This window comes from Piliocolobus tephrosceles, chromosome 17 (assembly GCF_002776525.5).
Source record: "Piliocolobus tephrosceles isolate RC106 chromosome 17, ASM277652v3, whole genome shotgun sequence".
In the NCBI taxonomy this organism is placed as follows: Eukaryota; Metazoa; Chordata; class Mammalia; order Primates; family Cercopithecidae; genus Piliocolobus; species Piliocolobus tephrosceles.
This window is the reverse complement of record NC_045450.1, coordinates 19917155-19932509: the sequence shown is the minus strand read 5'-3', so window position 1 is coordinate 19932509 and position 15355 is coordinate 19917155. Positions and strand designations below refer to the sequence as shown.

At 44.6% G+C, this 15355-nt stretch overlaps 1 protein-coding gene across 1 annotated transcript; it reads left to right on the top strand.

The window, feature by feature from the left end:
• Window positions 1–835: 835 nt before the first annotated feature.
• On the top strand, window positions 836–15130 carry ZP2 (zona pellucida glycoprotein 2). Its single transcript, XM_023225037.2, has 19 exons — window positions 836–918; window positions 1004–1092; window positions 2189–2272; window positions 2710–2804; window positions 5388–5540; window positions 6617–6661; window positions 6809–6973; window positions 7962–8058; window positions 8151–8332; window positions 9117–9243; window positions 10083–10270; window positions 10351–10442; window positions 10544–10668; window positions 10816–11005; window positions 12524–12659; window positions 12736–12832; window positions 13710–13793; window positions 14731–14814; window positions 14958–15130. The coding sequence occupies exons 1-19, from the start codon at window positions 857–859 to the stop codon at window positions 15098–15100; spliced, it is 2238 nt and encodes a 745-aa protein (XP_023080805.1). The 5' UTR covers window positions 836–856; the 3' UTR covers window positions 15101–15130.
• The last annotated feature ends 225 nt before the right edge of the window (window positions 15131–15355 follow it).

Below are 15355 nucleotides of genomic sequence, written 5' to 3'. Positions count from 1 at the left end.
ATGAGTGACTTTTGCCTTTTCTCTGTATCCTTCTGTAATTGTATTTTTTTGCTGTAAGCTTAAGCTTTTACACTTGGGGGTCAATAAGGCTTCATTCATTTTTTTAAAGATACTTCATGTGCATTATCAGGGTAACTTCTGCAGTAGCCAGGAGACTAGATGTTACTTAAAAGGTTTTAGTTTAGGTGCAATGACTCATGGCTGTAATCCCAGCACTTTAGGAGGCTGAGGTGGGCAGATCACCTAAGTCAGGAGTTCGAGACCAGCCTGACCAACATGGTGAAACCCCATCTCTACTAAAGATACAAAAATTAGCTGGGCATGGTGGCGCATGCCTGTAATCCCAGCTACTCAGGAGGCTGAGGCAGGAGAATTGCTTGAACCCAGGAGATAGAGGTTGCAGTGAGCCAAGATTCCACCAGTGCACTCCAGCCTGGGTGACAGAGTGAAACTGTATCTCAAAAAAATGTTTAGTGATGTGAACAAGACTTGTTTTTTTCCTCAATAAAGCCCATGATTTCTCTTTCACTCTACATTGCAGTTGTAAATAATTTGCCCAAAAGATCCTAATTTCCCCCGAAGTTATAGGGAAAACACCAATTCACTCACCTGGAGCTGATTTCAGCAAACTCTGATTTCATGCCTGGCCCACAGGGGCAGCTGGCAGAATACCCGGCACAATCTGTCAGGAATCAGAGAGGCCACTTCCTTCCCCAACCCTTCCCTTTCAGCTGGGAGAATGGGAGAAGATTCAGGTGCCCACAATGGGGAGAGGTTGTTGATGCAGCTGGCTTCCTGCTATAAAAACACACAGCAGCCCACCCTCTACCTGGCTGATCTGGTAGTGCCTTTTGCTATGGCGTGCAGGCAGAGAGGAGGCTCTTGGAGTCCCTCGGGCTGGTTCAATGCAGGCTGGAGGTGAGTAATTCTGTGGAGGGGGCGGCTATGATAGCTTTGTTTGTTGAAGTCCATTCTTCTTGACTATCTCCCTGTCTTTTTCCAGCACTTACAGGTCGATTTCTCTCTTCTTTGCCCTTGTGACTTCAGTGAACTCCATAGATGTTTTTCAGTTGGTAAATCCTGCCTTTCCAGGTATGTCTCTTGGGTGAGGGAAGTCTTCTTAGCAGAGAAAAACAGGTTGCAGCTGGAAGGCCTAGCCGGCCAAGAGACACAGGCCTGGCTCAGACAACCTCCATTCACCCCCTTTATTACCTTGGTCAGGTTACTGGATCTTTCCTCTGCTAACCTGTAGACTTACTAAACCTGCTAAATGAAAACTCAGAACACCTGCACTGCCTTCCAATCCCTCACTGCCTCAAGCTTTATGGTATCCCCAGAACAGCAAACCACCACAACTAACTTCAAACACAAACTCACGCTTAAGGAAAACATTGACATAACAGGCAAAAGTGGAGCTGCTCACTTGATGTTCACCTGAGCCAGAGGCTGCAGAGTAGCAGATGATGGGCAAAAGTTGATCTTAAAAAAAAAAAAAAATGCAGCCAGGCGCCGTGGCTCATGCCTGTAATCCCAGAACTTTGGGAAGCCAAGGCAGGCGGATCACCTGAGTTCAGGAGTTTGAGACCAGCCTGGCCAATGTGGTGAAACCGCATCTCTACTAAAAATACAAAAACTAGCTGGGTGTGGTGGTAGGCACATATAATCCCAGCTACTCGGGAGGTTGAGGCAGGAGAATCGCTTGAACCTGGGAGGCTGAGGTTACGGTGAGCCGAGATCGCGCCACTGCACTCCAGCCTGGGCAACAGAGACTCCGTCTCCAAAAAAAAAAAAGAAAGAAAAAAAAGGGTGTCCTCGGACTTACCCAGGACTTCGTTTAACGCCAATTTGCAAAATGTGTTGACAAAGCTTTTGTCAGTATTCCAGACCTGCCTCTATCCGCTCCACTGTCAAGGTATTGACCTGGCTTCTACGGACCTGCTTGTCAACCCTAACCTGGGCTTTTTCCTGGAATACTTCAAAAGCCCTGGGTGCCTGATATTTTCCTTACAGTTCTTGGTATATTGTATCGTTGTTATCTTGCTCACTTGTTTGTGAGCTCTCCCAGGGTAGGGGACGATTCTTGCCTCCCTCAGCTGGAATCCTTCCCATCCAAGAGGAGTCTATACATTTTTGTGGGAGTTGCATCATTTATGACTTAAAGCCCCCAGATGCTTCCTTTGCTCCCTAGGCACTGTCATTTGTGATGAAAGGGGAATAACAGTGGAGTTCCCAAGCAGTCCTGGCACCAAGAAATGGCATGCATCTGTGGTGGGTAAGTAACGTGTGTTCTCTCATCATAGTCCTGATTAGCAGACAGCCTTCGGCTTGGGCCAATCCTGTTTGTCTGGGGAGCAAAGTACCCAAATTCCTGCAGCAACGGTATCCAACTCCCATGATGCCATGGGGATACCTGATTTGCATGAGGCCACCCAGCACGGAAGACCTATCTTTCTTTGAAAGTGTCTTACGTCAGTATCTCTGGGAAGCTTCTGGCTGCAAGTCATACCATCTCAAAGCTCGAGTCCTATCACCGAGTTGGGGCGGAAGTGAAGGGACTGAAGTGCCTTAGATGGTGACAGAGCCAGACTCCGTCTCAAAAAAAAAAAAAAAAAAAAAAAAAGAAATGGACTGGTGGTCTTAACTCTGTAGCTTGGACTGTCACTAAAATGTACTCAGCCATCCTGTCTAATCCTGCTCTGGTCTTGGCAGATCCCCTTGGTCTCCACATGCCGAACTGCACTTACATCCTGGACCCAGGAAAGTTCACCCTGAGGGTTACCTATGAAAACTGTACCAGGAGAGTGGTAAGTGCATTGCTTTGAGCAGTTCTTGGGGAAGTACGTAGTAACCTAAGAATTACTGGTAGTAAACTTGGCTAAGAACTTACTCTTTGGAGTAAAGCAGTGGCTCTCAACCAAGGGGGTGGTGTCTCGTGTGTGGTTCTTCTTTTCTATTATAATCTGTCCAGGCCGGGTGTGGTGGCTCACACCTGTTATCTTTGCACTTTGGGAGGCTGAGGTGAGTGGATCACCTGAGGTCAGAAGTTTGAGACCAGCCTGGCCAACATAGTGAAACCCCATCTCTACTAAAAATACAAAAAATTAGTTGGGTGTGGTGGCACACACCTGTAATCCCAGCTACTTGGGAGGCTGAGACAGGAGAAGCACTTAAACCCAGGGGGTGGAGGCGGAGGTAGCAGTGAGCTGAGATTGCTCTATTGCGCTCCAGCCTTGGCAACAAGAACAAAACTGTCCGGGGTAGGGGGGTAGTGGCGGAGAATCTGTCCAGGGGACACTTGGCAACATCTAGAAACATCTTTGGTTATCACAACTAGGGGTAGAAGAGCTGCTACTGGCATCTAATGGATACAAGCCAAGGATGCTGGCAGAGAAAAAAACATTACCCCAGTCTCCTTCCCATAACACAGAATTAACAGGCCTGAGATGTCAGTGTTGAGGATGAGAAACCCTGGCATTCAAGTACTTGAGCTCTTGAGCCCTGGCTCTACCACCAATTAAGTGTTATTTCCAGCAAGTTAGTCCTTTCAAGCCTGTTTGCCTACTAGAAGATGAGAGTAATGGTGCCTGCTCCATGGGGGTAATAAAGACTAATGATGATCTACAGATTAAGACCTGGTGCAGCACCTGGATACAACAAATGACGAAACATGAGCTATTTTGATCTGTAAACCCCCACGTGAGATGGAAGGCTATTTTGGTGCCAGGAAATAGAAATCTGACATGTAGAAACAGGTGTTAAAAGGCAAACAGCAGCAAAACAGTAAGGTTTTTTCTATTGCCAAGCAACAGTATTGCCCAATCAGGAATATTAGGAGCAATAAAAGCAACCTGTCTAAGCAGAAGCTAGCAAGTTGCAATTTGGAAAGTTTGGATTTAATTGACTAGTTGGACATAGGCCTGGGGTGAGTTCTGGGAATCTGCATGTCTAACAGTCTACACCATCTGATTATGATGCAGGTGGTCTACAGTATAAGCTTTGTGCAGATACATTCTTAGATCCTATTCTGTAAACAGGCTTGAACTGTAAGTCATCTGGTCCCCAAAGCCCTCTATGATCAACCAATGAAGTAATCATATGTCCTTCATGAAAAATCTCATAATTTCCTTCTAAAACAGACCTTCTCAACATTAGAGGGTTTAGAGTTGCATTCCCTTAGACCAAGGGTCTGCAAACCATAACCTGTGGACTGCCATATGCAGTCCATGGCCTCTTTCTGAGGCAGGCTTGCTCTGTAGCCCAGGCTGGAAAGTAGTGGCTGCAATCATGGCTCACTACGGCCTAGAACTGCTGGGCTCAAGGGATTCTCCCGTCTCAGCCTCCCAACTAACTGGGGCTACAGTGGCATGCAACGCTATGCCTATCTAATCTTTTCTTATCGAGATGGGAATTTCACCATGTTGTCCAGGCTGGCCTCAAACTTCTGACCTCAAGGGATCTTCCCACCTCAGCCTCCCAAAGCACTGGGTTTATAGGCATGAGCCACTGTGCCTAATTCATGTCTTTTTTTTTTGGCTTCAAACTAAGAATGGGTTTTATCTTAACCTTCTTGAGACGAGGTCTTGCTATTGTCCAGGCTGGAATGCAGTGGCGCAATCTCAGCTCACTGCAACCCCCACCTCAAGCAATCCCCTATCTCTCAGTACCACCTCAGCCTCCCCAGTAGCTGAGACAACAGGCATGTACCACCACACCCAGCTAACTTTCGTGGGTTTTTTTTTTTTTTTTTTTTTTTTTTTGTAGAGATGGGGTCTCACCATGTTGCACAGGCTGGTCTTGAACTCCTGGGCTCAGGCAATCTGTCTGCCTCAGCCTCCCAAAGTGATTGGGTTATAGGCAATGAGCCCCTATGCCCAACTGGCTCTTAGCTTTTTAAAGTTATTTTAAGGAAACATGCTATGGATTTCATGTGGCTCACATGAGTCTAAAACAGTTGCTAATGCATAACAGAAAAAGGTTGGCTGACCCCTGCTTTTAGACTGAGTTCCCTAAAGTCAGGGGTAATAGCAAGGGTGGCTCTACCCAGCACAATGGCAGCTACTTAGGTACTTAACAAGTATTCAGATAACCTTGGTAGAAGCCCCAAACCAACCCCATTCAGCCAGGACAATGGTACTGAGACATAGGGCAGACACAAGAGAAATAGAAACTGAACTCCATTTCCTGATGCTAAAACTGGCCTATCAGCATGAGTCTTCACTAGCAGATTGCAATGGGCTAGCTAGTCTCCTGGTACAGGAATGAGGTACCTTCCAGCACTTGTGATATTGGTAACTTTAAGGGTTTTGCCACTCAGATGGGTCTGATGGTATTCTAGAATCCCATGGAGGTACAGCACTTAGTGTTCCCACTATGCTATTTCTACACAGCATGGTGGATACCAGATGACCATCAGAGTCATGAATGACAGTGCTGCTCTAAGACATGGAGCTGTCATGTATCAGTTCTTCTGTCCAGCTATGCAAGTAGAAGAGACCCAGGGGCTTTCAGCATCTACAATCTGCAAGAAGGATTTCATGTCTGTGAGTGAAGTGGGCTGACTGCTTGGGGTATATGGCTACTGTAGGGGGGATATGATGATGATCTAACCAGGGCTGGGCTTAGAAATCAGACCAGGATTTAATCCTGTACTTGCTAACTTTCTGTGTGATGATGGTTTAACTTTAACCACCCTGAGGCTTTGTTTTCAAGTCCAAAGTGATGGGACAATAATGCTCACCTCAGGGTGGCTCTAAGAATTGACTGAGAGAGTGTATACATGGTACTTGGCATATCATGCATGGCAATAGGGTTTTACTGGTAGTTGCACTCACATTAATCATCTGACAAATGGAATACATGCCGTATTCTAGGCCCTACCCTAGATGCTAAGATATAAGTGAACAAAACGGCCCAATCACATCTTCATGGATTTGGAGTCTAACAGGGCTAATGTCAACCATGGACAACTAAAAAGACACTGATATAAAAGCAACTCCATAACAATGATAGAATTGCATGGCTTTACATAGTACCTAATTTATATGGACATAGGTCAAACGGGTGAATGTTTAAGAACATTGTCCTGGTCAGGCGCAGTGGCTCACGCCTGTAATCCCAGCACTTTGGGAGGCTGAGGCAGGTGGATCACCTGATATTAGGAGTTGGAGACCAGCCCGACTAACATGGTGAAACCTCATCTCTACAAAATATAAAAAATTAGCCAGGTGTGGTGGTACTTGCCTGTAATCCCAGCTACTTGGGAGGCTGAGGCAGGAGAATCGCTTGAACCCAGGAGACGGAGGTTGCAGTGAGCTGAGATTTCACCATTGTACTCCAGCCTGGGTGATGAGTAAAACTCCAACTTGCAGGGGAAAAAGGTGTCCCAATTTACAACTAGAAAGGAGCTTAGATCTTCCAGCTGCCTCTTGGGATCAGAAGTTCAAAGAAGTATAATGATATCTAAGGGCACAGTCAGGGTTCATGTGCTTCTTCCACTGCATCCCACAAGCAGGCCTTTTGGCTTGATAACCACACAGCAATTTCCCTGGCAGGTGACATGAATTCAGAAACATCTACCTCCAAATCAGAGTCTTACATCACAATTCTCTTCTTCCAGTTTTCCTTGCCACGGGTCTTCTCTGGCTTGGCTGATGACAATAAGGTATGAAAGCAAATTTTAAAAATCAGACCTTAATAACCTTTAATTCTATGTTAAAGGTGATATTACCTTCAACATGGTCAATCATTAGGCTACCAGAGACTTGGTTAAGGGAGCACCAGCCCTCTAAACAAAGCTTTTTGACTTCAGATGACCAAACTTAAGATGGGATGGAGCATTGAGGTTGGTGATGGTGCAAGAGTCAAGACTCTAACTCTGCCAGAGGCCATGAAAGAAGGCTTCAGCCTCTTGATTGACAACCACAGGATGATCTTCCACGTGCCATTCAATGCCACTGGAGTGACTCACTATGTGGTAGGTGTGGAAGTCCTTCTTTGTACCACCAAAGCACAGGCCAGTATTCCTAAATCCAAGCATGATCTCAACCATGTCTTCACATTAACTTATAATGCAACCCATTTAAGCATTTTAATGGCTATTAGGTACAAAACACTTCCCTGGGTATTCACGACTATAATCCCAGCACTTTGGAAGGCTGAAGCGGGCAGATCGCTTGAGGTCAGGAATTCAAGACCAGCCTGGCCAACATAATGAAACCCTGTCTCTACTAAAAACACAAAAACTGAGCTGGGTGAGGTGGTACGTGCCTATAATCCCAGCTACTCAGGAGGCTGAGGTGGGAGAATCGCTTGAACCCAGGAGGTAGAGGTTGCAATGAGCCAAGATTGTGCCATTACACTCCAGCCTGAGCAACAGAGCAAGACCATTTCTCAAAAATATACATAATCCTTACCTCAATCTAGTCTCTTTCCCATAGTCTTAAATCTATAGTACAACATAGAACAAGCATACTCCTAAAAACTTTTTAGGTTAAGGGGTTCTGTTTGGGTTGTCATTGTCCTATATTTTATAGCAAATATTGGTGCTTTCAAGCCTAATAGTCTGAACACTGCACTAAATGAATTAATCTCCTAAAGTACTTAGGACAGGTCCTGACACATAAGTGCTCAAATACCAACCACTTCAAGAACGATCCTATTTCCCAATAAGAATACAAACGGATTGAAGCTTGAAAACATTGTCTGGCTGCTGATACTTTAAAACAGTCATATGGGGTAAGGACAGATCTTATCTGCCTAGAAGTGATTGGCTATAGGTGATCTAGACAACATTCTTCCAGATGTTAGAACAAGTTTAAAACTAGTGCACCTCCCAAACAGTCATTAGACAAATGCTTAAATCCTACTTGTGTCAAAGTAGTGCCCATTACTTGGATATGTACTTGCCGAGAGGATTCTTACTGGTTAGAGATTCAAGTAACCAATGTTATTTCTCCCCCTAGCAAGGTAACAGTCACCTCTACATGGTGTCTCTGAAGCTTACATTTATATCTCCTGGACAGAAGGTGATCTTCTCCTCACAAGCTATTTGTGCACCAGGTAAGGTCCCAGATAGCTGCAACCTCAGTGTGGGAGACACTGTTCTAGAAGCTTAAGGCTGATAATGGGCATTCTGTTGTCATTCCTTCTAGATCCCGTGACCTGCAATGCCACACACATGACTCTCACCATACCAGAGTTTCCTGGGAAGCTTAAGTCTGTGAGCTTTGAAAACCGGAACATTGATGTGAGCCAGCTGCATGACAATGGAATTGATCTAGAAGCAACAAATGGCACAAAGTTGCATTTCAGCAAAACTCTGCTCAAAACGAAAGTATGTTCAATTGTCAACCACTGAACTCTACTGGGTCCTTACTTGAAGTATACTCTTGTGGGTAGTCCTGATATGGCTGGTAATTTGCCCGTGAGTTCTAATTGCCAACATAACAGATTCAAATGCCAGAAGGCCTCATTTGATCATCTTGCATAAGTGAAATACCAAGTAACTGATGTTCGTTCTCTAAACATAAAACCTCTTTTAAGTTCTGCCATGAAAAATCATCTAAGTGTTTCTAAGTCTTAAAACCGTCTAAAGGCCCCAACTGAGTAGTATCAACTACTTGTCAAATACCTAATGATGAATCTGTCCTGGTCAACGAACAGGACACCTTGATCTAAACAAAAGGGTCCCGTAGTGTCGCTGTTGAGGTTAGTCTTCACTAGGACTGCCAGGGATGCCAGAGAATAACCTTAGGTTGGGAGTATATGTTATGCAATACCATTTTATAACATCTGTAATGTCCTTTTGACTCAGGCCTGGCTTGGCAGAGGATTCCACTATTCTTTGGAATTTGATCTGTTAATTCAAACTTTAGTGCCTTGTACAAAGAAGACAGTGCTAGGTACTCCAGGGCATGAGTTTAAAGCAATAAATCTGCCTGGGAATACATCCAGATGTGAGGAAGTGATAGGGTCTCTCTTGTTTTGGCTTAAAGGGAACCCAGATAAGTCTGGAGTGTGTCCTACAAGTATTCAGAGGACTTCCTTCCTGCTTCCCTGTGATAGTTCCGGGCCCCAACAGGCTGTGGCTGCTAATTGGCATTCTTTTCTTATTTCAGTTATCTGAAAAATGCCTACTCCATCAGTTCTACTTAGCTTCACTCAAGCTGACCTTTCTCCTTCAGTTGGAGACAGTATCCATGGTGATCTATCCTGAGTGTGTCTGTGAGTCACCAGTTTCCATAGGTAAAGACCTTTTATTAAACCATATTCTACCTTTTTTCTCCCGTGGCTCTTCTTGTACATGTGGGCAAATGTATAGAAGGTCAGATTCTGATGTATTGCTTATAGACTGAAGAAACTAAAGACTAGTCAGATTAGAAACAGTCTAGCTGCTATGATGGGGTCCTAAGTACAATATTTTTAAGATCCCTTACATAGGTAGATTTTATGGTAACCACCCCATGGTTAAGTAACCTAGATATTTTGGCTTAGGAGCCTGAACCTGCCATCTAGGTAAGAATGTTCAAACTTCTAATTAGAATTAAAAGTTTAAGTCCCGCCTGACCCTGAAATTCCTACAAATTCATAAAGAAATACAGAGTGAATATCTCTTGTTTAACATTGCCTCCACCATGTGCTTCTGTTTAATCTGATCTGCACAGGTCAGATCAAATAGAAAAATCAGTTCCTGCCTCAGTTTCTCCCCGAACTACTCAGGATTTGTGAGTACACAAAGAAAGGATACAATAACATAGGTGCTGTACTTAAAGTCACATTAAGTTTAATTTTAAGTCAACTTCTACCCTTCATCAGGATTCTCACTGGTCTTATACTATATAGCACCTCTTCCTATGTCTACTGGTCCCTCCTTTGGATGAAAAGTCCTCATTTCATATAGAACAATCAACTAACTTCAGCCCCCTTTGTAATTAAAGCTGCAGATCAAGGTTCCTTCACAAAGTCTTAAGACAAATTCTGATGCCTCCTGCTAAGTTAGAATTTCTCCCTCATAGCATATCAGGTTGAGAGATGACAGTATCACAGGACAACCTTATTTTCTCTAAACTTTCACTGCTGTCTAGTTACAGGGGAGCTGTGCACCCAGGATGGGTTTATGGACTTCGAGGTCTACAGCTACCAAACACAACCAGCTCTCGACCTGGATACTCTGAGGGTGGGAAACTCATCCTGCCAGCCTGTTTTCGAGGCTCAATCTCAGGGGCTGGCACGGTTCCACATACCCCTGAATGGATGTGGAACGAGATATAAGGTTAGTACTGGCAGATGGCATGAGGTTAAGACTGATCTTTGATATAACTGGCTGCTAACCCACTACCTCTGACATTTAAGTTCAAAGATGATAAAATCATCTATGAAAATGAAATACATGCTCTCTGGACAGATCTTCCTCCAAGCAAAATATCTAGAGACAGTGAGTTCAGGTGAGATAAAATTGCTATTTGATTCTTAAACTCTAGTTTAAACTCAAGCAATTTTTTAACGTCAAATTCTCTGTACCTACCCTTCCTCTAAACTCTTACAGAATGACAGTGAAGTGTTCTTACAGCAGGAATGACATGCTACTAAACATCAACGTTGAAAGCCTTACTCCTCCAGTGGCCTCAGTGAAGTTGGGTCCATTTACCTTGATCCTGCAAAGCTACCCAGGTAAGAGATTGTAGTCTGTGAAATTGCTTAAATAATTTCAAACTTCCCCCTAAAATGAACATCCTGATACTGCCAGACTAATGGAGCGGTGGTGACCTATGTATACGTGTTGCAGCCATTAACTACTTGAATACCATTCAATTTCAGACAATTCCTACCAACAACCTTATGGGGAAAACGAGTACCCTCTAGTGAGATTCCTCCGTCAACCAATTTACATGGAAGTGAGAGTCCTAAACAGGGATGACCCCAACATCAAGCTGGTCTTAGATGACTGCTGGGCGACGTCCACCATGGATCCAGACTCTTTCCCCCAGTGGAACATTGTTGTGGATGGGTAGGTACTCCCTGTACTATCAGTTTGCCCAGCTAATCCATTAGAACTTGCCAGTAATGGAAATAAACCCTCTTGGGGTTTAGAGGGGCATTCAGCCATGTTAGACCCGGATTTAGTCCTTGTTTCCTAATCAGGACTCAACGCTGCCTTCTGTTTTTTGTTTTTGTTTTGAGATGGGGTCTCATTCTTTCACCCAGGCTGGGGTGCCGCGGCGTGATCTTAGCTCACTGTAGCCTCTGCCTCCTGGGTTCAAGCAATTCTCCTACCTCAGCCTCCTGGGTAGCTGAGATTACAGGGGCACACCACCAAGCCTGGCTAATTTTTGCAATCTTAATAGAGACAGGGTTTTACCATGTTGGCCAGGCTGGTCTGGAACTCCTGACCTCAGATGATCCACCTACCTTGGCCTCCCAAAGTGCTGGGATTACAGGCGTGAACCACTACACTTGGCCACGTGCTGCCTTCCAATCACCTTTTGAATCTTAAGGAATGAATTCCAAAGCCCCAGAAAGTCTGACTCTACTATGGTGTTGATCATCTGGAAAAACTGATCTCTAGCCTCCCATCTGTTGAACACCTACCATATGCCAGGCACAGTGCTATATATTCCACATCCACTAGTTGTACTAGTCATCTTATTGCATGAAGAAACCCCAGCTTGCTGCCTAGATAACCAGCCCAAAACAGTACTTACACAATGGAGCTTGGATTAGAATATCCATCTGACTCTAGAATCTGAGCACTATGATGCTCTGAGGTTGCAGCCACACACTTGTACACATAGGTGTTCATCCTCATAGCTCTCCTGCCATGTCCTGTCCTACAGCTGGATCTTACTCATTCTTACAGAATAGTGTGTACTTGGCTAAAACTACTTTTGCTTTCTTGAAGCTGTAGTAGCTCAGTTGCTAAGCCTTTTTTGTTTTGTTTTGTTTTTTGGGTTTTTTTGTTTTGTTTTGAGATGAAGTCTCGCTCTTGTACCCCAGTCTGGAGTGCAATGGCATGATTTTGGTTCACTGCAACCTCCGCCTCCCAGGTTCAAGCGATTCCCCGGCCCCAGCCTCCCAAGTAGCTGGGATTACAGGTACCTACCACCACATCCAGCTACTTTTTGTATTTTTAGTAGAGACAGGGTTTCGCCATGTTGGCCAGGCTGGTCTTAGGCTCCTGACCTCAGATGATCTGCCCACCTCGGCCTCCCAGAGTGCTGGGATTACAGGGGTGAGCCACTGTGCCTGGCCAAGAAACCAGTGTCTTCTGAAATGATATAACTTGTACTTCTCATATAGCTGGCAAACAGGTACTGCTAAAATTGTTAAAATACAACTAGCCTATACAACTTATGACTTCATAGGCATTATAGGTCAGGTAAGAAATCCTAGGTAAAACGAAGATGCTGGTAGAAGGTAAATGTGGCAATAGTCCTGAAGACATTACATATGACTAAATCTGGGCAGACATTGAATTTGACTCCAAGATGCATGTGACTGACATCTCTCCCTGGTGCATACCTCCTAGCTGTGCATATGACCTGGACAACTACCAGACCACCTTCCATCCAGTCGGCTCCTCTGTGACCCATCCTGATCACTATCAGAGGTTTGACATGAAGGCTTTTGCCTTTGTATCAGAAGCCCATGTGCTCTCTAGCCTGGTAAGTGATTCAGAAGTCACTAGGGACAGGTTAAGTGTTAGTGCATCGATTCCATTTAACTCTCTTCTGTCACCAGGTCTACTTCCACTGCAGTGCCTTAATCTGCAATCGACTCTCTCCAGACTCCCCTCTGTGTTCTGTGACCTGCCCTGTGTCATCTAGGCACAGGCGAGGTAAAAACTTCAAATTCCTGTTTCTGTGAGTCTAGTTCAAGGCAAGTATCAACTTTTCAGAATAGAAGATCTGAAAGACAGGTATAACTCACTCTTCACTTAGTGCCAAGAACTCTTGTTGGCCCAGTCAAAACTTCTTGGCCCAGTCTGGCTTACTCATGTGACAGGTCTAAGATGAACAGGTTCTTGTCTAGTTCTATAGATGAGTTCTTTAAAAATCTATCTTCTTTTTTTTCTTTTAGACAGAGTTTTGCTCTTGTTGCCCAGGCTAGAGTAAGATGGTGTGATCTCGGCTCACTGCAACATCTGCCTCCCGGGTTCAAGTGAAGTGATTCTCCTGCCTCAGCCTCCCAAGTAGCTGGGATTACAGGCACCCACCACCACACCCAGCTAACTTATTTTTATTTTTATTTTTATTTTTTTGAGATGGAGTCTTGCTGTGTTGCCCAGGCTAGAGTGCAGTGGCCAGATCTCAGCTCACTTCAAGCTCCGCCTCCCGGGTTTATGCCATTCTCCTGCCTCAGCCTCCTGAGTAGCTGGGACTACAGGTGCCCACCACCACACTCAGCTAGTTTTTTGTATTTTTTAGTAGAGACAGGGTTTCACCATGTTGGCCAGGCTGTTCTCAATCTCCTGACCTCAGGTGATCCACCCACCTCAGCCTCCCAAAATGCTGGGATTACAGGCATGAGCCACCACGCCCGACCCCAAGAATCCATCCCACTTTTACAGGAAAGGGCATAACCTATCCTGCAAAGGCAGGACAAACCACATGGATAAAATATTCCAGAGAGCTTCTACTTCTAAGCATTCCATTGACATACCTCTCAAACCACTATTCCGGAGGCTAAACACAAACTTGATCCCCTGTCTCCAGCCACAGGGGCCACTGAAGCAGAGAAAATGACAGTCAGCCTCCCAGGACCCATTCTCCTCTTGTCAGATGACTCCTCATTCAGAGGTATGGACCTAAAACTTGGAGTACTTCCTGGATTCACGTTCTTAGCTTTCTATGCCAAGCGGTCAGTGTTTACATATACCATGTACCCATGGTAAGTCTAAACAATAGAAGAATAAAAGGCTGTCTCTTCCCAGAGGTAGGCTTCTATTAAGTCTCCTGTGTACTCTTCTAGAAATCACTTCAACACAAGTAGGATCATATCTTCTACCTACTGATCTAGAACTTGCTCTCTAACCTGTCTTATCTACCTTATATCTGTACAAAGAACCATATAGGATTCCATGTGGCTCTACTTTAGTTGTGATCCTCATTCATGGTTATCTATAGGTTTATTTCTAGTGTTGTCCTCAGTCCATAATAGAATCCTTTTTTTTCTTTTTGAGATGAAGTTCCGTTCTTGTCACCCAGGCTGGAGTGCAATGGTGTGATCTTGGCTTATTGCAACCTCTGCCTCCCAGGTTCAAGTGATTCTCCTGCCTCAGCCTCCCAAGTATCAGGGATTACAGGCACCTGCCACTGTGCCTAGCTACTTTTTTTTTTTTTTTTTTGTATTTTTAATAGAGATGGGGTTTCACCATGTTGGCCACGCTGTCCTCGAACTCCTGACCTCAGGTGATCTGCCCGCCTCAGCCTCCCAAAGTGCTGGGATTACAGGTGTGAGCCACCACACCTGGCCACATACACATAAAAAAATCCTCTTAAGTCTCTAACTACTATACAAGAAATTCAAGGTACGTTTCTAGTAGGATTGGGTCAGAGCATGTACATTTTAACATGCTATGGCCAAACTTAAGTCTATTAGTTTATGTTCCTGTTATCACATAGCCTTACCTGAGATAGTCTTAATGAGCAACCTGTGGGATCACACCCTCAGGGGACAGCTAACCACATCAACTAGCATGAAGATGTTGTGCTAAACTCTCAGGTTCTTTCCTAGGTGTCGGCTCGTCTGATCTAAAAGCAAGTGGGAGCAGTGGGGAGAAGAGTAGGAGTGAAACAGGGGAGGAGGTTGGCTCACGAGGTAAGTTTATTCAGTGTTGCACATTTCTGAAATAAGCCTGTTGAAGGCTTAGTTTTACCCCCTTTTCTGGGGAGCCTTATGTAAGGCTTCAACTTACCCTTACTTAAAAATACTGACGACTCAAATGTTGTCTTCCTTTGTAGATGTTATGAACACCAAAGGGCACAAGACTGCTGGAGATGTTGGTTCCAAAGCTGTGGCTGCTGTGGCTGCCTTGGCAGGTGTGGTGGCAACTCTAGGCTTCATCTGTTACCTGTACAAGAAAAGGACTGTGTCAAACCACTAAATGGGCTTCTAAATAAAGCAGTCAAAATAAGTCTCTTGCCTTCTATATTCTCATTAAAATTAGATGACAAGGGATAATTTCTTTTGCTCCTCAGTGTAGAGGCAGTACCTCAGCAATCCTCTGGGCAGGATTTGTGTATAGATACAAATAGAGAAATTCATGGTATAATTGTTTCCTGTCATTTGGCCCCTTCTGATTCTCTAACCCTAATACATGAGTCCTCTGACACTCCCAGTCAACAGCAGAGCTGACCTA

What these genes read in the sequence shown, in the direction of transcription:
- ZP2 (XM_023225037.2), top strand. Translation starts at nt 857, where the DNA reads ATGGCGTGCAGGCAGAGAGGAGGCTCTTGGAGTCCCTCGGGCTGGTTC. An exon ending in CCCATGTGCTCTCTAGCCTG is followed by an intron (nt 12,660 to 12,735) that starts GTAAGTGATTCA and finishes TTCTGTCACCAG; the next exon opens with GTCTACTTCCACTGCAGTGC. An exon ending in AGATGACTCCTCATTCAGAG is followed by an intron (nt 13,794 to 14,730) that starts GTATGGACCTAA and finishes GTTCTTTCCTAG; the next exon opens with GTGTCGGCTCGTCTGATCTA.